Source organism: Acipenser ruthenus, chromosome 9 (assembly GCF_902713425.1).
Source record: "Acipenser ruthenus chromosome 9, fAciRut3.2 maternal haplotype, whole genome shotgun sequence".
NCBI classification, from domain to species: domain Eukaryota; kingdom Metazoa; phylum Chordata; class Actinopteri; order Acipenseriformes; family Acipenseridae; genus Acipenser; species Acipenser ruthenus.
In genome coordinates this window covers 49,255,586-49,280,913 of record NC_081197.1, presented here as the reverse complement: position 1 = coordinate 49,280,913, position 25,328 = coordinate 49,255,586, and the positions used below count along the sequence as shown (strand labels likewise).

Genomic DNA, 25,328 nt, shown 5'->3' with positions numbered 1-25,328 from the left:
TACATTCTCATTCCAGTGTCCAATATTTGTCCGTATAATACACCAATCAAAGTTTCATAAGTACATGCATTATTTTTACGTAAGAGCACATTTTCTGAGATTTAATTTAAACTAGCAAGTATTCAAAACAACAAACTGCTCCTTCCTGCAACGAGGTTGTTACTTGCTATATTTGTAGACTTACATTGTTCAGTGTCTTCGTATTTGCTTCTATAGCCCATAGGTGTTTAAGATGTGGATTTTGCCTACAAGTGACAGCCAAAAATGAAATATTTTCCATGGAAGATGTTTTACCTTTAAAGGAACTACCATAGGGTATACTGACAATGCACATTTAGTGTTAAGTATTTTGTTTAGCATTTTGAGTGTGATAAATTATAAAAGTAGCTGTTATTTAAAAAGGTGGTGCTCACATTACGAAATGACCTTAAAATTAGCAGAATTGCACGATGGGGCTATGTAGGATTCCATATCCACATGGAAAACATAAGAATGTGGCAATAGGTTCATTTTTGCAAATGCCCCATGTTTTTTTTAAGCCAAAGAAAACGTCTCTACAGCTATACTGCTGTGGGGAATGGAAGCAATTAAACTCTCCACAAGGCGTGGTTTCAGATAAAGACGACTACATTCACAGCTGCTTTGTTTGTAACAGAGACCACTGAATTATTTTAAGTGTAAAATTGCTCTTGGTCAGGGGACACTGCAGCAGTAATCTATTCACTTGTTTAAATTGAGTCGAGTGACCGAGTGCTCCAGGTTTAGGATCAATAAGTAATGAACTGATTAAGACTTGGACAAAGGCTAATCTTTTGAACTACAATATTACTAAAAAAAATGAACGATCCAGTTTCCTGTAGTTTTGAAAAATATATATATAATTAGGCTTTTCTGAGGTACGATGAGTCACGACTTTCTAAGGTCTTAATAAGTTGCTTAAAAACCAAAACGATTAATTAATCGGCACCAAACAAACTGGTATGCTAAAACAATCCGTGTGCTTTTGCTTTTCACATACTACAAATGTGGTAATCTCACCCTCGAGACAACTCTTTGAAAAATAGACCCCAATGTCCACCCACTGCTTGGTTAAGATAAGCACATCCTAGTGGGCAAAGACATGACAGATTGGTAGGGTCACCCCGCTCACCGTTTGACATTGAACTCCTTTTGTTGTGATTGGTGGAGCGACGGACAGCGCCTCCGAACACTCCCTTCGCCAGGATTCTTTGCCTGCGTCACTGCGAGGGAGGCGTGCTTGGTATACGGTTTCTGCCGGTATGGCAGGATTAAAGCGTCAGTATGGAAGGCAGTAGCTGGTGTATATAAAGCCGAAACACACCTGCATTCTGAGGGTATCACCAAGATTTGTCTGTAGTATCACTGGAGAATGGCAGCATCTGACAGAATAATGCTGGGGCCGTTGGTGGGAGCTATTGACCAGGGGACAAGCTCCACTCGGTTTTTGGTGAGTGATTTATAGAATTGTATTACAATGTAGCAACTGTGCATCGTGATTTATTACGTTTGCCCTTCGATTTAAATGTCCGTTAATTACAAATTCTAGCGAATTACATTTTTACAGATTATACTATTTTTGGTGTAGTTTACTGGTTTGGTGAGGTGAGCTGCATTCACCGTCTCTACATCTGTAATGTCACAGAGTTACTATACCGTACGCGATAAATTACTGTAGTTAATATGCTGACAGCCCTGAACTGTCACTGACTTACTGTATGTAATTCCACAGAAAGTCCGTAATAATGCAAGGAGTTTCCATCCCTGGGTTGTCTATTCAGTTGTTCTAAACAACAAATAAAACAAATAGTGAAATTAGTTAAATATAGCAATGCTGCTGGTAAACAGGAGGAAAAGTAGGTGTTTAGAAAAATAAATGAAATTGGACGTGTTAGTGTACATAGCATGAGCTAAACCATACCTTCTCCCCCAATATACACACCCACAAATCTACATTGACAGTTAAAAGGTTTGCGACAGCTATATTTAAACAGCCAATTTAGTATTTTTAATGAGATTTGTTTTTATAATTAGGTCTAAAGAGAATTCCAAGGTTGACATTTGTTTGTTGAGAATGAGAACATGTTAACCTTCGTTCTGCGGAACACTTCATGTATTGTACAGTAGGCATTGTAATTCAATGATTATGTTTTTATTTATTACTACTCCTTCTTCATTGGACAGTAGGCCCTCCAACACTGAACAGTTACATTTCAGGGTCAAATTAACAAAGCCTTCGGTGCCCACAGCCGGTGGTGCTCTGCTGGCTTGGTTTTATGTGGTCTAAGTGCGGATGTTTTAAATCGACTATGGAAAACCCCCTCAAAGTAGTCCCTTTCTCTTTTCGTTTTAATTTCAGTTCACTTGCATTCCACAGAACCCCCCCTTTTTGCTTCCCTCAAGGTCAAGTTTGAATGTTCTGGATTCAAGTGTGCAAGCCATTCCAGGTTTTTTGACCCCAAAATAAAAAATAAGCCTGTGTAAGTAAAAACACAGATTAGAATGTTAATAGATAACTTACTGAGTACATAATTGATGTATTCAAGTCCAAAGGACCACACTTGTTGGCCACATGATGTCAAAGTTCATCTTTTTGTAGAAAACAATTTTATCAGGATGTCGGGCACCCAGATTACATGCAAGTTGTGTAATTTTCTGTTTCAGTCATCCCATCCTGGTTACTTTCTCAAGCTTGGAAATTTCATCTCATTATCACATGACTTGTGGTGCAATAAGGCTAAAGCAAACTAATTTTACATACTTAAAAAGAGGACCTTTAAGAAGAGTGCCGGTCTTTCCATTTTAGCATTGTGTTGAAGTGGAATGATGCACATGTGTCTAAGACAGATGTTGTCGTTGCTGCTCCTATACTACAGAAAGGCACTTTCATACTTCAGAATAGTGTACTGTTTGTCAGGAAGTCACAATTTCTGTTGAAGCAATGATCTTTGATGAAAAATAACTTTTTTAACACTAGTTCTGTATAGTATTGGGCTTCTCATTTTAAAAGTGGAATGAATAGGCTATTTTGGTGATTAATGATACCATATACTGTAGTGGAGATGAGTGTGTTAGTGTGCCACACTGTCATTTTCAGTTAATTAATTAATATTTGCATGGATATTTATTATGATCTGCTACTCTACATGTTCTGCTTTTGGTAACCTATTTACTGACTTATTTATTTTATATTTTACACAACGGAGCAGGAATGTGTTATATATGCATGGCAAGTGATTTTTGTGTTTGACAATCCTTGTAAGTTGAAGTACAACTATCCTTTGGAACGGTTCGTATACAGTAGTTTACAATAGGTTGTCCAGTATGAGGCCTTTACCTGCAATTCTCTAGTGATCAAATGTGTAAAGATACCAAAATGAACCTTTCAACAAAAGTGTATCATTAAACAGTGATCAAACAGGTGTTAGTTTGTGGGTAATTGCCACCTTTTTTAGTTTTTAAATATTATTGGCATGCTTCAAATCCTGCCACTTGCTAAGTTGCCAATCTTGGCTGGAGACCCACAGGCAGCTGAGAGAATGCCACTACCATAATACCTGAAAGAATATGAAGCTAAAATATAGTGACACCATTTTATACAAACTCACCATCATAAATATACTATAGAAATGATGGAATCTGATATAAACAATCCTGAGCCTTGGCACAGTTTTCCAGTTTTATTAATGTTTATGGTGTAGTGTGTCCTGATTGTATTGCAGCAGGATTACGTGCTGTTAGACAGACTTACTTGCTTTATCTACAGTATGCCTGTACTTTAATCTGTTTTTAAATGGCTTACCTTGACTCTTATGAATTGTTATGGCTCTCGGGATATGAAAGCATCATAAACTCTTTCCTGGTCTTTTAAATTGATCTGAATGTTTACAGATCTAAATACTGCCTTTCTTCAACCCATTCCCTGTTTTTACAGCCTTGGGCTCTGTTTACAACCCCCTACTAGCATGTTCCATGTAAGACCTGTACTGTATGTTCTCCTATTGTGTTTGACGATTTTTTTTTTTGATGAAACTTGTCACAAAGAGAAACACAAAGTACTAGTGCCATGTGGTGATGATGATGATGATGAACCAGCATAGATTAGTACAGTACTCTCTGGCTAAGAGAACACCCCTCGGGAAGCCAACAAAGTGTTCTTATAGCCGAAGTGTTCTAAGTTAGCCAGCAGACACAATATGAATCTATAAATATACATATGTGTTGCTTATCATGATGCACGTGCATCAACATATGAAATGAACTGAATAAGTATAAGCAAAACACTAGGCAAGTGTATGTTAAAGTAACAGAAACTAATGTTAATAAAACTAAAGCAAAACAGTCAAAAAGCTTAAATCGCTATGTACTAGGACATTAGCTGTGTTTCACAATGGCAGAGGCAAAAATAATGGGCGTTACTTGGGGTTAACTTAATGTTAATAAACGAACTGGCAAACTAAATTAACACAGCACACCTATACACATTACAAAATGCTGCAGCAATATACAAGACATGAACATTATTTAACAGAATGGTGAAGCAACTCGCCAGATCAGGAAACCCCAAATTGCTTGCGACTTGTGGGTTTCAGGTTTTTTTTCCCAAGAGCTCGAACAGTTTCCAACTTTGTGTAGAAGAGAAACAGCGGCGGATTCTGCAGTTTGTTTTACATGCCATTTTGTAGCGGTGAGGTGCACTCCTGAAAATCGGAATACAAAACAATTCAATGATATGATGGCGGTTCTGGAAAGTTTTTAATAAACCAATCAGTGTCCCTCAAGACACTCTCCGTGAAGTCGCTTTTTTACAAAACTGTACTGTGTCCATTGTGAACAATCACTATCAGTGTCCAAGAAGGTGTTCTTTTTAAATTCCTTTAGCCACTGCATTTACAATGGAAAAAATCTGTTTCACCACAAGGATGTTCCCTTAGGCGAAGTGTTCTCTTAGGAGGTGTATTTATTTATGATCACCTATGACCTCTACAGAGGTCATAGGTGATCATAGATAAAGTAGGTAACTGATATAATTTTTGGCTACTCATTTGTAGTTTAAAAGCCTGTCATTTGGAGTTCAATTCATGACTCCTGCATATGAATTTGCATTAAATTAAATTTGTCCTTCCAGACACTTAACTTGAACTTCTCTTTTACTTTTAAGGTTTTTAATGCAAAAACAGCAGAATTATTGAGTCACCATCAAGTGGAGATCAAACAGAAATTTCCCAAAGAAGGGTAAGTCAAGCAGACAAATGTGTTGGGTAATGCCTTCATTAGGCCTTATAGTGACCGTGGGTTCATGTTTCTCTTCACTATCTTTCCCAGTTTCAGTAGTTGTGTGGTTTCTGAAGGCACACCCCTGAAAGACGATTTTTACTCCATGACATGTGCAAGGAACTGTTTGACTGAATCCTTTGTTGCCTAGTTATGTTAAACCAGCAATAAAGGATATAAGGCTAAAAAAAACCCTGATCTTTAGAAAGCAAAGCATAAAAATGAAGACTTGGTTTATATGTGACTAACTGTGATCTATGTTCCATTAATTGTTTAGATGGGTGGAGCAGGACCCCAAGCAGATTTTGCAGTCTGTCTACGAGTGCATGGAAAGGACATGTGAGAAACTCTCCCAGCTTGGTATTGACATATCTAACATCAAAGGTATTTCAAGTTAAATAGCTTCATATTAGTCTCTTATTGTACTGTTTTTCTAGTTTTATAATTTAAAGAAAATACTTGGCCACATTCCTTGTACATAAACAAGTTTTAGTGGGGGGGAAAGACATCTAATCATTCTATTTCTTATTTCAAGCAATTGGAGTTAGCAATCAAAGAGAAACAACAGTGGTGTGGGACAAGATAACTGGAGAACCTCTCTATAATGCTATTGGTAAGCAACTTCTATTTATTTTAAATGTACAGTTGCAGTTCTTGAAGAAAGAATACCTGTTGTTGTAGCAACTACAGCATACTTGCATTAAACAGTCATGTGTATTGCTTTAATATAATGTCCTATAAACCAACACATGTTTTCTTTCAACACTGCAGACCTGTATAACAATATACAGTAGGGACGATAACTCCATTCAAAGGTATACCAGTAAACAAATCTTGTTTGCTTAAAACTATTGCTTTACTAGCTCTTCAGTGAGAGGAAATCATTAACTTTATTATTTTATTTCATTGACTGACCATCCCAGTTTAACAGTCTGGATGCCGATTAAAATTAGGTAAATTTGGCTATTTGTTGCCTTTAGTGTCTCTTCCTATAGCTCACGATTGAGGGGTAGATGTACTAAAGTGTTGCGTCTGTTGCAGCCGTTGCAAACCAGTCTGAAGTGTAGCGTGAAATGTACTAAACAAGCGCAACGCTGTGAGCATCATTTTAACGAATGCTTTGCAGCCGCAGTTCTTATTTGCACTTTAGCCTTAAATGAATATGTAATTCTGGGCGTTCCTGCAGAAATTCACAAAAACAGGGTGGATATGTACTAAGGCTGCGGGCATGTTGGCATTTCCCAGTCCACTTTTTTTCTTGTGTGTTGCCAGTTGTGTTCGTTGTATTTGAGACGGAACATCCAGGTACCTAATTTTCACTAAAGTCAGGGTGTACCTGCAAGCCTCAAACAAATTTCTATGACATTTTCTGGTTTTCCCAGCATGTTGGGAGCAATAGACACATGTGCCACAAACCCCTTGAGCTCATTCTGAGCATCTGTATAGGACCATGATTGTGTGTTAATTGTCTAGGCTACTAAGTAGACCAAGTTAAAAATAATAAAATAAACCCTAAAATCATTTAGTTTCAATTTTAAAATAATCTTTTATTTGCATTGTACACCAATGTGTACAATGCAGCAGCATGATTTATTTTGTGTTACTAGTAGGCTAAAGTACAAAAAAAGTGTGCAAGGTATTAATTTGATTTTACTGCTGTACTGTATAGGCCTACTGTACAGATTCTTTTTATTTTTACAAAATATAATGTGTAGCAAAACACATTAGTGTTAGTTCAGTGCAATGATTTATGTTTAAAATACATCGAACTGTAAATGTATGTGTGCAATTTTATTGTATTGTTTTTAAACCTGACACCTCCTTATGTCCGACAAACATGTCTGGTTTAGTGAGGGGCTATAGTATGATTTATGGAAAGCTTTTTGGGGTGAAGGTTGGGGCCCCACTATAGAATCTGATGGCCTTTTCTCTCTCTCTCTCGAATCTCAGTATTAAAATTGGTAAAATGAAGATGGAACAGAATGCAGTCTGCAGAAGTTTAAATTTAACAAAAACAATGTTATTTTGATTCTTGCACCCTTGCATGTAGAGACGTTATCCTTCGAGCAGCCTCTGCTGCAGTAAACCACAACTCAACTGGCACTATTTTATTTGAAAAAATGTCACACAACTGTTGCTAGAGATTTCGCTAAGATGATGCAAATAATATTTAAATTAGTATATTGCAGCTTTCTTCATTAATATATTTTTTCTTAGTACGTACGACAAAATGTGCACTTTGCAAACTGTCATAACGAAAATGTAAATTGCGGTATGTTTACGCTGCGACTGGCCCATCTTGGTACATCTACCCCTCAGTGTTTAAGGCTTCGGTTGGACAATCTGATGTAAGAGCTAGTCAAACAAGTAAGAGCTAGTCAAAAATAGCCATGTATCCGTAAAATCAGTTAAATGCAGATTTGGCGTGTGGAGTAAGACCGCATATCCATAAAGAAAATAAAATAAACCTAATTTTAGTCTCTTTGTAAAAAGCTCTGTAGTATATCTTCACAATAGTGTTTTTACTTGTCATTCAGAAGTGGCTTTCTGGCTACAATGCGTCTTTTAAATCTGACCATAATGATCTGATCCATTGTTATATTGATTCAATATATATTTAAAATGATGATGTTCATTCCCTTTCAGTTTGGCTGGACCTGAGAACTCAATCCACAGTAGAGCGGCTAATAAACAGAACACCAGGGAAGAACAAGAACCACCTGAAAGTGAGTGACACTGTCATTACAGCATATGAATACATAGGATCGTTCTCATAGCACTTGATCTATCATTTCTGTGTTAAAACCTCAACAAAACAAGATACTGCAGCAACTACAGGTTCTAATGTTTTTAACTTCAACACTAGAGTAATATACAGTGTTCCCCTCTATCTTATTTTGTTTTCTGATTTACACATTTAAAAAAAAAAACAAAAAAAAAAAACCTGAAATTTAAAACTGAAGTGCCCTTATACAGTATAATATAGCACTTCATAGCTTATTGTCAAAACAGCTGAAACCTGAATTATCGAATTGTGAAATATCAATCGACTACAAATAAGTACTGTGTGTTTCAATCCTTTTAATAACTATTCATATAAAAATACATATTACTACCACATTTCAGCATCTATTATAGTCATGTGTAACCTATTTAACTGATACTGGATCTGGTGTCAGTCTATTCACACCCAGCATCTAATTTTGTAAAGTACTATTCTGGTGCATGTTTACTGCGGTTTTGTCTGTTTCATCCCCTTCAATCCACTCACCCGCTCTATTAACAGCACAAGACCGGCCTCCCCATCAGTACCTACTTCAGTGCTGTGAAGCTTCGATGGCTCATGGACAATGTGGATGAAGTCAGGAGTGCAGTTCACAGCGGTCGTGCTATGTTTGGTACTATTGACTCCTGGCTTATTTGGGTAAGAACATTTAGTATCTCTAAGAGTTGACATCTATCTGACTTAAAACAGTAAATCATAAAATCTGAATTTCTTGCTGCATTTATGTAGTGTAAAGTTTCCTAAGCTTAAATTTGCTTGTAAAAAGGAGGCTATAAATGTTGCACTGCCTTGCAAACACGCAGTTGTTTGAACAAAATATTATGATTTATTGTATTCTGTAAATAAGGCTAAACTGATATAAAGAAACACTGAGGTTTGTGACTATCCCAGCCCATATTGCCTCCAAGACGATGTCAGACTGAGATTAATGCCAAGTAAAGCAAACAGTGGTGTATTTAAAAAAAAAAAAAAAAAAAAAATTGGGGATTTATTTATTTTTTTTTTTTAATTTAGTCGTCGCCAATTGTTTGACCCCGGTTTTCTCCCCAATTTAGCATGCCCAATTATTATCTGTATCCTCGGCTCACCGCTCGCAACCCCCCCCCCCACCGACTCGGGAAACGGCGGCTGGAACACGTGTCCTCCGAAACGTGCTCCTTCCAAGCCGTCATTTTTCGCACTGCAGATCCACAGCAATGCTACCAGACCTATAGTGCCGGAGGACAACACAGATCTGGCGGCTCCACTGCAGAACCACAGGCGCCCTATCGGCCACAGGGGTCGCTGATGCGCGGTGAGCCGCGGATTCCCCTGCCGACCTAAGCCCTCCCTACCCGGGCAGTGCTCAGCCAATTGTGCGCCGCCCCCTAGGAACTCCTGGTCACGGTCGGCTGTGACATAGCCTGGATTCGAACCTGCGATCTCCAGGCTATACGGCACATCCTGCGCGGAGCGCCTTTACTGGATGCGCCACTCGGGAGCCCCAATTAGGGATTGTTAAATGTGGTGCAGTATTCATGGGCAATTTGTTTTCTCTGGTCCTGATCATACCATTTCTGTAATGCCAACAGAGCTTAACAGGTGCCAAGAATGGTGGTGTTCACTGCACAGACGTGACCAATGCAAGCCGGACGATGCTGTTCAATGTTCACACATTAGACTGGGATCCTGAACTTTGCCAGTAAGTGCTTGACACTAATTCCTTAATGTAATATATCAATATTTAATCTCATGTACGTTTCTGTTCATTGCATCTTAAACATGTTTAACGCTACACTTTTAATATGTATGTAAAGCTTTTTTGCAGTTTGATTTGTGCTTTTTAAACAAGCTGTTTAATCCTAAATTTGAAAAAGGTACTCGAATATATTTGAAAGTACATTTTCCGAATGTGTTATGCTCTTTAGATCACATCGTATTAACGTTGCATCTGCAGGACCAGTACGTGAGCTCACTACAAACATTATTTTGCATTATGCTGCCTGTATTTCCCAGTACATCAGGCTTGTTTTCCCACATTATTCAGTATTTATCATACTCCTTTTAGATTTTATATTCTGTTTATTTGCTCCCCTCCTGAATTAACTTTTTTTTTTCCCCCCAAAATAGATTTTTTGACATTCCAATGGAAATTCTTCCAAAAGTTAGAAGTTCCTCTGAAATATATGGCCTAATTGTAAGTTTTGTTTTTTGTTTTTTTTTTCCCCACAATTGTATGTTTTGTAAAGGGAGTTTAAAAATACTGAATTGCTCCCTACTTACATTCAGTTTCAGTATGTAAAGGATTTTGTTACCTTGAAATGGCATCCGATTCCAAGCCTCCGATTTAACTTGCAGTGTCAGTTTTAAATATTCAGTTATGCGCACAACCACTTCAATGTTCATTGGGTTAGATCTAATCTACCCCCCCTGCATCCGAGCACATTATTTTTTATAATAAAATTTAGTTGATGCTATAATGTTTTATACGGCTTATATCTATTGTGATCTTAACTACTCTTGGAAAGGGACATTGGCCCTAAAAGCTCTACTTTATCTTATGCCGTCAACATGCAAATAAGTTTATAAATTACAGTATTCTAGATAAAGTAGTTCAGTGGTATTATAAAAGGGTTGGGAGATATCTGCGTCCTGATTGGCTGATAGGCGTTCCAAGCCATTGAATTATTACAATACAACCTACGGGTAAAAACAAGTCCCAGCAACTAAGACTTTCCAAACAGATATTATTGCGCAAGCGTTTAAAAAAAAAAATCATTTTGAATTGGCCACCATTTTTCAGGAAAATGAAACCGTGAGTACTACAAGACACCTCTCTCAGTACTGCTGAAATTAATACAACTGAAGCCAATAAAGAAGATCTGAATACTAAAAAAGTAACAGTTTTGGGCTATGTCAGTTTTAATGATTGGTCAGCACAAACAAAAAATAATATGGACTGGAAAACTGCATCTTAGACTGAAATAGACAGTTTTAAGAAGTGATAACATCAGCTGTCGCACAGTATTCAGTTAGCAGCTACACAAGCTTGCGAGTTGGCCTGAATCGTTTTTTAAATTCTCCCACAGCAGGACGATCTATAAACCTAACTTCAGATGCCCACTTTAAAACGGCAAACATCGTCTTCACTTCTGTCCTGAAAACTTACATGCGACAACAAAAAGACAAGTCACAACTTCACCCTGCTGTATCCCAAACAGACTTAAACAAACTTAAGTCATTGATACTCAGGACAAATATCTCCCAACCCATTTTATAAGGTAGTTTTAAGAAGCTCATGGGCACCAGCTGAGAAGGACAGGAAGTCCTGGAGTTACATCCCCTCTGCAGTGCCGTCGTCAACTTGTAAACAAAACTGTACATCCACTGGTACAGTCAACTTCATTAGACAAACACTGAAAATATTCTGATAATTTATTGTTAAACAATTTGTTTATCTATTAAATTAATTGGAACTATTACATTTATTGGAACTATTTTTCCTAGTGTAGCAATATATTTAGGAAAAAATAAATTTTATTTTTTTATTATTTCTGCTGACTCTTATAGAAAATATGTTCTAGTATGGTGAGTAATGTTTTATTTATTTTTTATTCCGGCTGTTCCACTTGTGATTTGCCTTCACCTGTGACCAAACAACAAACAGAGCATTTCCAATTGTTTACAAAAAGGATCTGCTTGATAATACTTACCGTGTTCAGAAATTAATCTATTTACTCAAGAATTATTAATGAAGTTTAAAGGACTTTGTTTTGATTCTTTTTATGTAATCCGGAACTATCCTTAATGGAAAGTCACAAGTAGTTTTCAATTAAATATATATATATATATATATATAACTTTTTTTTCAGTGTGATTTACAATGATTCTGGATACTGTGTTCTAATAATTGGAAATGTGCTGCTCATTGTCTGCATGTTTCATGCCAAGAGACCCTCAGTATAAAAAAGGCAGGTGCTTCTGCCAGGGTGAGCACGTTGGTTGTAACCTTTCCTCCATATAAAAAAAATTGCCCATGCTCTTGGACTCTGAAGCACAATGGGTGGGGGGGTATTGCTTTATGCTTGCATAACACATTTTTATGTTTGCAGCTTCTTGCACTTTGTACAGCAGCTGCTAAAAGTCTGAAGTACGGCCAGGTAGTCTAAAATGAAAGGCTTCCAATTGATTTTAATCTTGAGTTTGTAGGGGAACAATAACAAATTATATTGTTCTTGGTACCTAATCACTGTCTATGCTTTAGTCGGATTTACTCCAGTGGTCATAACGCAATCCGGTACAAGGAAGCAGATATCCTGAAATAGTTGACAAGAACGAAAAGATCTTCAGAACAAATAGCTGCTGATGCTTATATGTATATATATATATTTTTTTTTTTCCAAAGCTACTTTTTTCATAGTGCTTCAAAATTAACATTTCTGAAGTTTTCTGTACTGGCACTACATGTTGGTTTCAAAGTGATATAAAGAATTAGGTGGTTACAGGTGCACTGTATCACAGCAACCCTGCAAGACATTTTAGATCAACTCCTTCAACTTTATCGTGGGCACTTTGGTGTGCTTATTGGCTTCTATTAAAGGTGCTCTAAAATGGAAACATCCATAGAAATTTAGGGCACATCTTGGCATCTGTGGATTTTTTTGAAATGTGTAGCTTAAATGTGCTTTTCAATGTGTGCGCCTACCCATTGAAACAACCTGGAAATTGCCTGTATTTCGTTAGGAACATTTTAAACTGTACTGTAACTACTGATCTGAACACTATTGCTTTGATGCATAGTGTAGTGGTATTTAAGTACTAACTCTATAGACTTATCTAGCCTTGGTGTTGGTTAACATATGTAATGTGTAAGAAGTTCCACACCAGGATTTTGTTTTTTAAATTTGGAATTTATTCAATATTTTGATCCATAAATTGCATAGAAAGTGTAAACTAGAGGTGTACATCCTTAAGTATTGGTAATATTTCTCAATAGAGTGACCTCGACCTATGATTTTGACTTTTTTTTTTATTATTTTTTTTTTAAACAGAAATCTGGTTCTCTCACTGGCGTTCCTATTTCTGGGGTAAGCACTGATTACTCACCAAAGCGTGTAATAATGCACCTAGATGTTTCACAATACATAGGCACAACAGAAATGAATCAGGATTTCAAATTAAATATACTAGCGGCTAGTTTCACAGACCATTAGTATTAATCTTGGACTGCTTTTTCTAAAGTAACATTAACTATTCCAAGATTGGTACTAATCTGGGTTTGTGAAACAAGCCATAGATGTTGAATGCATATAATTTAAGTTTTAATTTAATATGAAACAATTTTATATGCACTACTGTTATCATCCACAAGGAATATAGGGATGTGATGCCACCAATATGTAAATACCTACAGTATCTAATACCTTAGCACAAGCTCTGCTTTGTGTTTGGACTAATTTTAAGGCTATATCTTCAGTACTGTCCTGCTGAAATTGATGAAACTTTTCCAATTATACAGACTTCTTTTCATGGTACTCCTGCAATGTGTTATAAAAATGGCATAAGATATTTGTTACACTCTTGCAATAGTCTGAAATATTAGAGGTGTACTCTTCTGTTGCAGTGTTTGGGTGACCAGTCTGCAGCTTTAGTTGGCCAGATGTGCTTTAAAGATGGACAAGCAAAAAATACGTAAGATTAATTGCTTCTAATTTACAAATTGGACATGACTTGCCTGTTTCCCATTTCCTGCTTTCCTCTCATACACCTTTCTCAAGTAAACCAATCCAGTTCTCTCTGGGAACCAATCATTGTTGTTCCAGTGGCTTTCACTGTTAACCTATTACACATGTTTATTACAGTTTGTGTAATAGGTTTTTCAGGGTTAAGTTTATTTCATGCAGAAATCATTTTCTATGTGACGTAAACCTCCCCAGGTTTCTTTCCATGTCATCATATACCAAAAAAGTATTAACTTTTTTTTTTTTTTGTGGCATATCTAAATGTTTGACACATCTGAGTATATATTGAAAATCCAAATGCATGTGCTATGCAGCATTTAATGTGATTTTAATACAATTATTTAATCACAAAAGCCTAGAGAGTCTGGTTTGGGATGCTTTTAAAGTCTCCTTTCTTTTCCAGTGTGAAAACTTATCTTCCCTAACCTCTCCTCATATTTTAGGTCCTTGAGACCAAGTTTCATGTTGATTGCCATGGGCTCTACTCTCCCAAGGGCATATATATCCTTCCAATGTTACAGTGACCCCTTCTGCCCACAGTACACTAGGTGAGGCCTGTAGCCATGCATTAGGATGATGGTTTAATGCTTTTCCCATATCCCTTTCCTGATCAGTACAGTGTGTGTGTATAACTGTTCCATTTAACACAGTCCCTGTCTTTGCTTTTTGCAACCAGTTTTAGAAACTTACATTTGTATGCACTAAACTACATTTTGTCATCTACTAATCTAGTAGCCTAGCAGGACATGGATCATTTGAATCGGACTTCAAAAATCCTCATTTGCTATACCTCCAAATTTAGTATTACATGTGTGAACTTCTAATTTTCAAAACCATCCTCCACACCACGACTTCTGATTTAAAATATGAATCTGTCAAGAGGTGGTGTTCATCCTTGTGAAAATATAATACAAGACAAGTGGTATCCATATACACCCGTTAATGCTGTGCTGTAGTAGTCTGTTAATCTTGTTTCCCATGATTTGGTGCTACCAGTAGCCAAGGCTCTGTTCTGCTGTGAATGCTTTAGCCACAACAGCAGAGCAAAGCTGTCTTTTATAGAAATAGCGAAATACATGGTGTTGCTCCAGAATTGCAAAAATGTGTTTCTAGGTATGCATATACTTCAGGTACCCCCCCCCAAAAAAAAACATCAAGGGTAATGTCACAAAAGAGATGAATCTTAAGTTTATGCCCTGCTCATTCTTGGAGTTCCAGGTAAAATATGGATGGCCAGATCTTCCTTTTGAACATGAGATGCCCTTAGTGGTATTCACATGTTAATGTGGTGTGTGTGTGTGTACCTTATTACTTGAATTAACGCCAAAGTGTTTAATTGCTAAAAACAGCTGCGGTGCTTAAGTGTAATACAGTATACATGTGTGTGTTTGTTTCAGGTATGGAACTGGTTGCTTTTTGCTTTATAATACTGGCCAGAAGGTAAGCATATGAACAAATATTGCATTATTTGATTATTTTTTAATTTTTTTTAAATATGATGCATGTTTTCTTAACTGCCTTTGAGTCTCAAACTGAGATTATAGAAGATGCTGGCATGTGTTATAATGTTTCTGAAGCACTCGAATGCTGAGCTCAAGCAGTGTAGTGCCTATGAAAACCTCTCCACCTTGTTGGAATGCATCACTTTGTCATTCGGTGCATCTTTCAATGAAAACCAATTCATATTTTACTCTTTTAGCCTGTGATGTCCGAGCATGGACTTCTGACAACTGTTGCATACAAGCTCGGGAGAGACAAGCCTGCATGTTATGCATTAGAGGTATGGCTTTAATTCCATTCTTTGTATTCTCCATTAGCGCTGCATGAACCTGTTACACAGGTGAGGGTCATTGGTGTTGATCAGACTCGTTTATCATTTCAGATAAAAAAAACAAACGGCGGCTAGGATTTGTGTGGATTGTTGTTTTCCACAGAGTAAGAAAAGCAGCAATCCTCAAATCCAAGCAACTGTTTCTTCACTAACTTGGAATGGTACCAATACCAATGGCCCTCACCTGCTTGTTAGCACCCGATTTCTGTGGAGAGCTCACTTCGAATAGACTTCATGCAGCACTGCTCTCCATGGCCCTTAGAAAATATCTGTCAATCTGTATGACGACTCTTGGTAACAAACTATTAATTGTGATTGCCTGTTCAGATGATAGAAAGGGAACAATAAACAAACACTTCACTTTTTTTTTTTTCGTTCTGATATTGAATGAATCTGTTTTCCTAGGGATCTGTGGCTATAGCAGGAGCTGTGGTATGCTGGCTGAAAGACAATCTGGGAATTATACAGTCCCCAGAAGAAGTTGGTGAGTGTTCAAATTTCCCCAGGGAAATGCATATCGCTATGTAGGAGGGGCCCGCCTGTACAATGTTACATTTTTAGCTCAGTGGTGTTGAAATTTGGTACAAGATCTCAAGGGTCCCAGAATCTACTTTTTTCATGGCACTGACACCTGATGTGTTGAGCTAAATGATATAAGACAAAGCACAGAAAATGTAGAAGCCTCCAAAAAACTTTATTTGTGGCTATCTTTTTGCACAATTTATGTATGTGTCCATTTGCCCCTTTTTTATGTTCCAGAGAAACTAGCAGTTTCTGTGGGCACTTCTTATGGCTGCTATTTTGTCCCTGCATTCTCTGGTCTATATGCACCATATTGGGAACCCAGTGCTAGAGGGTAAGTCCATGAGTGTTGACCTTTCCTATATCGGGATGAGCAATTTGCATGCCATTGTTATTGTGCATATTTACAAAGGTGTCAAGAGACGATTGGCATACAAAGATGCTAGTTTGAGTCCCTTGGCGTCCTCTGTAGCGTGTGGAATAGATTTAGCCTTGCTGCTGGTTTAGCATAACTTCATTGCAGCCACTGTGCTAAGGCTACTTATGTCGGATAACCTGACGGTGCAGGCTTGATGACACCCTACCGGATCTATAAGACATCTGACAGGACTTGCTTTGGCATCCGGGACACACATTGTGGCAGGATGGCATGCTGGCCAAGCGGTGCAGTTGGTGGAGGTGCTGCTGTGGTGTGGAACTATTAGTTGTATTGGCACCACTGATGCCAGAAGGGAAATGCATTATACTGAACATCTTGGCAACTAGTACCTCCTGTGTGCAATATGGTTGATCATAAGCATATGCATTGCACCTGCTGGCTCCATTTGATCAATGTGGTCTATGAAGTTCTTGCAATGAATGCACTCTGATGTACAAAGAACATTCAGTTTTCTTTTGCTGATGTATTCAACAGTACATTTTGAATGTAAACATGGTGAAGTGTAGAAGAAACCCATATTAGTAGGAATTACCCTTTTTATTGTATCTTTTGTCCTTGACATGCATGCATTTGCAGAGGAAGTAATTTGTTTAGCAATTACCGGACTATCTGCATTCACTTCGTGACTTACTATATTAATGACTATTTCTTTTTTCCTGACAGTATCATCTGTGGCCTTACTCAGTTTACTAATAGAAGTCACATTGCATTCGCTGCTTTAGAGGCAGTCTGCTTTCAGACACGAGAGGTGAGGACTTTTTTTTTTAATTACTGAAATAATATTGGTATAAAGCTATCTGGGGAACAAAATGATATTAGTCCTCAATTTTACCAGTCATAAATTTATGGTTCTAAACAAGTGTTTACTTGGATTCCCTTGACAGTCTCCAGTTCAATAGTTTTCTATACAGGGAAGGCAATTGCCAGTTAAGGTCTTTATTCCAACCATGTCAGATTTATCCTTTTAAACCAATAACCCTGTGACCAGATCCAAAAGCACATCATCATTTCCATATACCTAATAAAACTGGAATGGAACTGCATTCCAGAACCAGAGTTGTTTACCTCTTGTCTGGAATATTATTCCCACTGCGTTCTGACATCACTCCTGTATTGCATTGATTTATCCTGCATATCACATGGGCCTAGCTTTCCTAATCCCTGCTGAGTCTACATTTACTATTCAGTAATATAGCTCCTAGACGATTGAGAAGCATCAAAGCTTCTTGCAGTATAGTGTCGCAGACACCTGGTTATACCAACACTTAATTTAATTGTTAGCTAGTCACTTTTTAAACTTGCAGATCAATACTGGATACATCATAGCCCCCCATTCTGCTGCTACATATCAACCATCACTTCACACTTTTCCTGTAACTGCTGATCATCCTCTGGGTTCACTCACATCCGCCTTAAAAAAATAAATAAAAAAATACAAATATAATCAAACCAATATCAACAAGTATGCTATCTATAAGTGATATTAAAGTAGTGTTTTAAAGAACAATGCCGTTCCATTTGGAGTCACTGTGGCAATACCCTAGCTTTGCCATAGGGTTTGGTAATGTTCAAGAACCACAGCCTTCTGTCGGCTCTTGCTATCTATTTGACAATTGATAGGTTTTACTGGTAAATATTTGGGGTAGTACAATGGGGTGGATGGATGGATGGAAAAAGCAGCTCATCTACTTCTGTTTTCTGTGAATGCGAACAGCCAGTGTTTGTGTGACGCTGGTGACGTTAACCTGTAGTGCAACCTACAGTGTAGCTAAAGAATAATCTGTGATTTTCATTAACTTAATTATATATTTTATCTATAGAAACTGAAAATAAAGGGCCATGCTACCTTTTCACTAAAACAGATGCACAAGTTATTGAAACAAAACCAAAACCTTTACCCTTCCACTTAGGCCTAAGTGGTTACTTTGCTTAATTATAAATTGTCAGGACTATCCAAAAAAAAACAACCTTCCTTCCACGGGTGTTTTTCCTCTTGAATATAACTCCTAATATTGACCATAAATTAGCTTTTTGGTCTTGAATTTTGAAGAGGGTAACGTGTGATGTTCTGTTGTAGATTTTGGATGCTATGAACAAGGACAGTGGGATTCCTTTAAAGCAGCTTCAGGTAGATGGAGGAATGACAAACAATAAGCTGCTGATGCAGCTGCAGGCAGATATTCTCTGCATCCCAGTAGGTAAGGAACAGTTGGTCTTGTGACCTGACAGCACAACTGTAACTAGACAAAATACTGCAGACCTATTATGAGGGCATTGAAGATTTTATAACTTTTCCAGAAAGGCGCCAGAATGAAGTGGTGACAGGTCTTGGTATGTTCTGCCAAGGTTGTTTGGTGGGAGTTTTTTTTAAATGATTTGTTTATAATTTAAGGGGTTGTGGGCATGTGGCAATTGATTGCTACAATTGGATCGGTGAAGTCACAATTTTATCCGTATTAGAGACACAGTAACCTTCAGTCGATTGAACTTTGCTAATATAGCAATTGGTAATGCAGCGATCTACTTGCTATCATGTGCACTAAACCTGCGTAGGTCCTACCTTGTCTTGCATTGTCTCGCAGTTATGTTAAATTACTGTAAAATGTATGCCATGTTCACATCCACCTGCAGTTTATCTGAATGCAGTACTGTCTGTTGTAGTGAAGCCATCCATGCCAGAAACCACAGCCCTCGGTGCTGCTATGGCAGCAGGAGCTGCTGAAGGGGTCCGGGTGTGGAGTCTGGAGCCTGAAGACCTCACCGCAGTGACCTGCGAGAGATTTGAGCCACAGATTAACCCAGAAGGCAAGGGTCCACCCAATTCACTTGAATGAGATATCTGGGCCCAGTGCAACTGAATCTAAAAGTGTTTGTGTAGTTGTCTGTTTCACTCCTACATGCTATGTAGGATGAAAGCTATATGTAGGAAGGCATATTTTCATGCCGAATCAGCAAGTGAGGACATTCACATTGGTTGGTCCACAAAAAGATGTGGGTTTTTTGGGCGGGTAGCATGTACCAGATTACATTTTCTAGCTATATCTGAAACCCAACGTGATGGGACATAACCAGGTGACAGTGTTTTCAGTAAATTCACACTGACACAAACTGCTAAACAAGGGATCGGTTTGGGTCTTCATCAGCATTTACATCTGTCAGGGCTGCCTTCAGGCTGAACAGTGCCCTCTTGTAGTTTTAATTGTATACTACATGTGTATTGGTATGCAATTTTCTGTGTTTGTTGGACAAAGTACAGTACAATTTGGATATTTTGCCGTTCTTAATCTGGTACATTTGAAGTTCCATGTAAATGGAACAATCTGTTTTGCAACACCGCTAGATTCACTGTGAACATACAGCTATGGCTAAATTTTTCACCACCTAGAATTCTAGGATTGAGGCATAATTTTTTTTAAAAATATAAAAAACTATGCACATAATTTAGATCTCTTCAACATCATGTCAAAAACTACAAAATGATATGTTAGATTTTTAATTTCTAGTTTTTAAACTTGTCAGTTTTTCGTTAAATGTATGGAAAAACTACAAAGCCGTATGTAATTCAATATGTTAACGTAACATTATTCAACAAGTTTCATTTGACTTGCGAAGCAAAATTAGTTAATCCTATAGTGTGATGCAAAACATTTGGTCATCGCTGTACATTGTCAATCATGACAGTTGCTCTTAGCAGTGTTAAAACAGAGCTTTAGTTTTGAGCAAACTTTAAGTAAGCAAATCTGGAATTGTGCATGTATAATAATGCAATAAAAATCCAGTTTCACTTTAACACTTCTGCTTGGTTTTCAGAGAGTGAATTTCGATACGCCCGGTGGAAGAAAGCTGTAGCAAAGTCTATGAACTGGGAGACCACAGCGCCTTTAAATGGCAACGGTGAGTAACTCCATTTTTAACTTCTAAATTAGATTTTTACAATATGCATTGGTACTGTAGTATTCAGCAAAAAATTGTGGTATTGCAGGCATTCGATTTTCTTTAGTTCTATAAATAGACGGATGCAGCAATCCTTTTTTTTTTTTTTTTTTGTGTAGTCCTGCTACTTGAAGCTTTTTTACTGGTGGGTAAAGAATACATATAAGCAAATTTGAATCATGTCCTCTATTTCTTTTAAGCAATTTAGTCAAATGTTCTCTTTCCAGATTTTTTGCTTCTCTACCTTTTACATTTTAGGATATTATCTCCATCTGGGCACAATTGGATAGTAGATGCTGCTTTTTTTTTTTTTTTTTTTCCCCCAAAAGAGGCAAGCTGAGAATGTAGTTTCTGTACCTACTAGTCTGTCTGGCACTATTCCATATTATTATTCTTAATTTAAAAATCTATCCTTTTCAAATGACATGCATGTACAGGTTATATGCATTTGGTAATTCCTATAGTTGATGTACAATGCTGTTCACTATGCTTTTCTCAATATTGGATATGAAAGAGCCATACTCGGTTGGAAAGGTTTATTTTTATTTATTTATTTTTTGTTTCCTGGTTGCTTGGAATCATGTAATAATATTCCAGTGGCTGTTTCTCCTCAGCCAAATTTATTTTTTACTCCATTTTCTAACAAACAGTAAATCCATGGACATTCTGACCAAGCATTTAAGATCAGCATAGTGATTGGCATTGCAGTCAATGGAGGTAATATTTACTGAATTCCTGTATTGGCTGAATATTCTGTTTTAACGAACAAAGATTTTAATACATTGTGTAATTCTGTTAATTCCCTTTATTTTTATATATTTTGTTCTCTTCCTTGTTCTGCTTGAATCGGACCCCTGTGCTGGATGGCTGCAGGTGAAACTAGTATCTTCAGTAGTCTGCCGCTGGGTTTTTATATACTGGGTAGCATGTTTATGTTAGTTGGAGCAAAGTACATTTCAGGTTAGTTGTTCCAAGGCCTTAAGCACTTCAGTGTCTGTGTTGCATTTACATTTTCCTCCCATTTGACATTTGTTTGCGTGTTTGTTTACTTCCTTGTGTGTGTGGATTTTTAATACTAATACAGTGATCCTCAGATTGTAAATTGGATACAAATCTAGAATAACACTTAAATATTTGCCTCTAAATCCTATGCCTTCAAAGTTTGTTATACTGTAACCTTTAAAAAATAACCAAGAATTCATAATGGATTCAAACAATAACTTTGAAGGAGTTATTCAATTGGAATTGCTATGCTTCTGTAAACTATTTTGAACAAAATAATACATGTTAAGGTAGTTACACAAATATAAACCAGACATTTTAAGGGGGATCACAAAAAAAAAAATCTACTAAACCACTGTGTGTGAGTGAACCAATTTATAAAGTACAGCTGGCATGGTGTCTGGTCATTCTGTGCAAGTGTGGCTGCTTTTTATTCACTCCAACTTATTAAGCACTTCCTTTTAGAACAGTGTATTTATATGACTCTGGTTTTTCATTGAAACAGTTAAAATCTGAGCAGTTATCCAAGGAAAACTGGCTGTTAATCGTATCTGAAACCCGCCATATCTGACTTGGTTATTGCCAGATCAGAAAGACGTAATGTGATCTTGTCCTGTATGATTCTGGTTTTCTGCAAGTTGAGTAGGAAGCACCCAAGCTCCTATTTGAAACTGTTGGGACATTAAGATTCTACATTTAATTACGTGGAATGTTTAATCAATGGCATAGAAAGCATATATAAAATGGCTTTCTAATTTAACCCCTTTGCAAATGAGACAGTTTTCATGCTGTTTCAATGAGGAATCCTTGTCTGCTCGAAACAAATATGCTGCTCTGTAGGGTGGTTATTTTATTAGGGTGTTTTGTGTGGACCTCAAATGTCAGACCTACCATATTGATTATTGCACCGTTTCCATAAGTGTTTGCAGTGGTGGTGTTAAACTTCTGTACTTGCATGCATTCATACACTGCCTGGATGTTGAATTAGGTTCTCCCCTCCATATTTTGTTGGGGCCTAGTTTTGATGTAAAGATTATTGATGCAGTCGTCTTGATTGTAACTCTAAAGTTAAGGAGGGTGGTGAATAGAATAGAGATCAGGTCAGTACGGGCAGTAATGAGTTATAGCCTGGGCTGTAGTTAAAAACATTCTGTTTTTTCCATTAGTCAATAATATATATAAAAAGTGCAGCTGTATACAAGGTGTTCAGTGTTTTACCATATGCAAACTAAACTGGCTCCCAGGTTCCTACATGTGGCAGTAAAACTCTTTGCTAAAAAATATGTATTTTAAAATGTACCCACTCATTGCCAAGTAATATGTAGTTACCCATGAAATGTCCTATTTCTGAAAGAATAGTGTAAATTTCATGGGTAACTATGTATTACTTGGCAATGGAGTACTTTTCATGGAAATCTATGCTAACCATGAAAAAATACAGTCTTAGTTATAGCAGACTTGAAGGCAAATACTTTATCTGCAGTTTACAGTGCACAGCTTTCAAACACATCCTGTGAACTTACCAACGGCCTTGAGAACTGGGGCAAGCCAGCAGCAAGGGAAGTCATGGTTATCAAACAATTTATCAACATGGTTGTGTTATAATTTCAGTAGAACCAATTGCCAGTTTGCTAAAAATGGTCCATTGTAGCTGTGGGTCATGTACCTTCCAGCTGTCATCCATACATTGAAGATGCTCCATGATAAATCAATTTAAACCACAACCCTGTCTGCTGCTGCTGCTGCTTTATTTATGCTTGGTGAATTTGTCGTTAAATGTCAGAAACCTTGTACTTTTATCTTCATACATATTGTGGTCTGGGATTTATTTCATCTTCTATTTCAATATTATGCTCAGTTCCTAGAATGTCTTGACATAAACAAATACTGTAAATGTTTTACAGTAATTTCCCAACAACTGGCCATGCACCAGTTCAGAACTCAGTATTTGAGACAACAAGGTAAAAGGTACCGCAAAAAAAAAAAAAAAATTCACTCAACTTCATGGAAACCAAACAATTTGTATTGCTTTAAAATCGCACCATAAAACAATGCAAGTGTGGCCAGTGTTGCTGTAAGCCAGGGGTGTCCAAACCTTTTCCCTGTGCCAAGAAGGACCGATCCTGAACTGATGGCGTGTATCATTTGAATCCACATTACACATTATGACCGGTTGTGGACTGGCTGCCAATTTAAGTTACCGGCCAAATATAACAAGGCTCAGCTGAGAGAGCATAAGTCTTGCCAGGGGCTTGAGTTTGGACTCCCTTGCTCTATGCTATTGTCTTTGTTTCTATGACCTATGAAAGGAAAGTCCTAGTCCAGTTTTTTTTCAAGGAAACATTGTAGTATTTTTTGTGGGTTGCTGCCAATTAACAAATATTCCTCAACTCTGGAATGTGTCAGTCTATGCAGTTGAATGAACTGCCACCTGCTTAGTGGGCCCAGCTACAGCCTCAGTTCAAACTAATGGAATGCCTAATTCAACATCCACGGAGGCTACTATCTGTTTCATGTAATGTAAAGTATCTTCTTTGTACTGTAACTGTACCTGAATTTTTTTTTTTTTTTCCCCCACATAGGATTAAAAATATAAGCCACAGTTTGCTTGTTTTGAAAGCTGCTCTCCATATGTCAAGGATCCAGGTTTGCCTCTGCATGTGATGGAGCCTTCTGGGAAGAAACAAAACCCATTCCATGTTTACAGACCATCACCAGCCCTCCTTAACACTTCCCCGCTGCCTTGTTGAAGTGTGTTTGGACTTTGCACCTGATTTATTGTGTCTTACTTTATATTGATATTTAAAATACATTAATTGATAAATGATTTTGGGACGGTGATGGCAAAAAACTTTGTTTCCCCATTTCAGAAATTAGTATTGGAGGCTTCTTTACTGTAAATATAGAAGCATGAAATTAAAGCTCTCCCGGATCCTCATTGAATCTGAACTGTAGCTTGAAAAAACCAATCAATTCTGTAGGCAAAAGTAGCACTGGAAAGCCTACAGTACTTTAGTGATGCGGTATAGAAGAAATATTTGTTTAGACCAACACTGTGTATTGCATGAGTATCACACTGCACTGCATGTCAAAACTTGTATACTGCACTTGTAAATATGCTTTTAATAAGATATGTATTTTTAGTTTTGTGTTTTTAATTTGTATATATTTAGATTACAATTATTTTAAAATGTGTGGTACAGTTTCAGTTGTGTGAATTTTAAACTAGACAGAGGACTGGTACTAAACATGAAGGATGCTGCATATTGGTAGTGCTAATTTATTATCAAATCCATAAAAATAAATTTAAAAATCAGCCTTGACATTTTTGATCTTGTGTATTATGATCTTGACAAAAAACCCATGTAATAAAATAATGTGAAAGGAATCTTGAATATGCCATCTACAAAAACAATGAGCATTATACAGTTTGCAGGAAATCTGCTGTAAAATACTCTACTGTTGTTTTTTGACTGGTAAAATGTGTATTTCACTGTGCATTTAATTTATATTGTATATTTACATTAAATAAATGGTGATTTTAAATAAAAAAATTCCATTATTTCTTATAGTTTAATTCATCCTCCCTGAACTCCATCACCTAACAATGGCTCCAGACTCTTAAGATTAACCAATAGAGAAAGGCTACATCACTGAGCCTGTGTCTGCAGAGCAGCCTGAGTGTAACCAGGTGCAAGCTTTTTGTTTGACAGGGTGGCAGAAAGGCTTTCAATTAACTTTCTGCAAGAAGACAAAGTCAAAGATCACATGTAAGTGTCATGTTTTTGTATAACTGCTGATAAT

The 25,328-nt window shown here is 37.2% G+C and overlaps 1 protein-coding gene across 5 annotated transcripts; it reads left to right on the top strand.

The window, feature by feature from the left end:
- Positions 1-1,229: 1,229 nt before the first annotated feature.
- Positions 1,230-25,088, top strand: LOC117406072 (glycerol kinase-like). 5 transcript variants are annotated; one of them, XM_059030159.1, is made up of 22 exons: positions 1,230-1,468; positions 5,180-5,253; positions 5,570-5,676; positions 5,828-5,905; positions 7,939-8,018; positions 8,579-8,716; positions 9,649-9,758; positions 10,187-10,253; positions 11,627-11,644; positions 13,108-13,143; positions 13,680-13,747; positions 14,241-14,345; positions 15,195-15,237; positions 15,497-15,577; positions 16,034-16,112; positions 16,388-16,484; positions 17,253-17,337; positions 18,667-18,787; positions 19,251-19,394; positions 20,400-20,483; positions 21,396-21,482; positions 24,107-25,088. In XM_059030159.1, exons 1-22 carry the CDS (start codon positions 1,391-1,393, stop codon positions 24,118-24,120), a joined length of 1,794 nt encoding a protein of 597 aa, XP_058886142.1. In that variant the 5' UTR covers positions 1,230-1,390; the 3' UTR covers positions 24,121-25,088. The 5 variants fall into 5 exon arrangements, with proteins under 5 accessions (XP_058886142.1, XP_033865698.1, XP_058886143.1 ...); XM_034009807.3 differs by lacking the exon at positions 11,627-11,644 and having other exon boundaries at positions 1,231-1,468; XM_059030160.1 differs by lacking the exon at positions 21,396-21,482 and having other exon boundaries at positions 1,231-1,468.
- Positions 25,089-25,328: the final 240 nt, after the last annotated feature.

Bases quoted from the DNA above. Each gene is read 5' to 3' on its own strand.
- LOC117406072 (XM_059030159.1), top strand. From the start codon at position 1,391: ATGGCAGCATCTGACAGAATAATGCTGGGGCCGTTGGTGGGAGCTATT. The intron at 17,338-18,666 runs GTGAGGACTTTT...GTTCTGTTGTAG, and splicing joins TCTGCTTTCAGACACGAGAG to ATTTTGGATGCTATGAACAA. The intron at 19,395-20,399 runs GCAAGGGTCCAC...CTTGGTTTTCAG, and splicing joins GCCACAGATTAACCCAGAAG to AGAGTGAATTTCGATACGCC.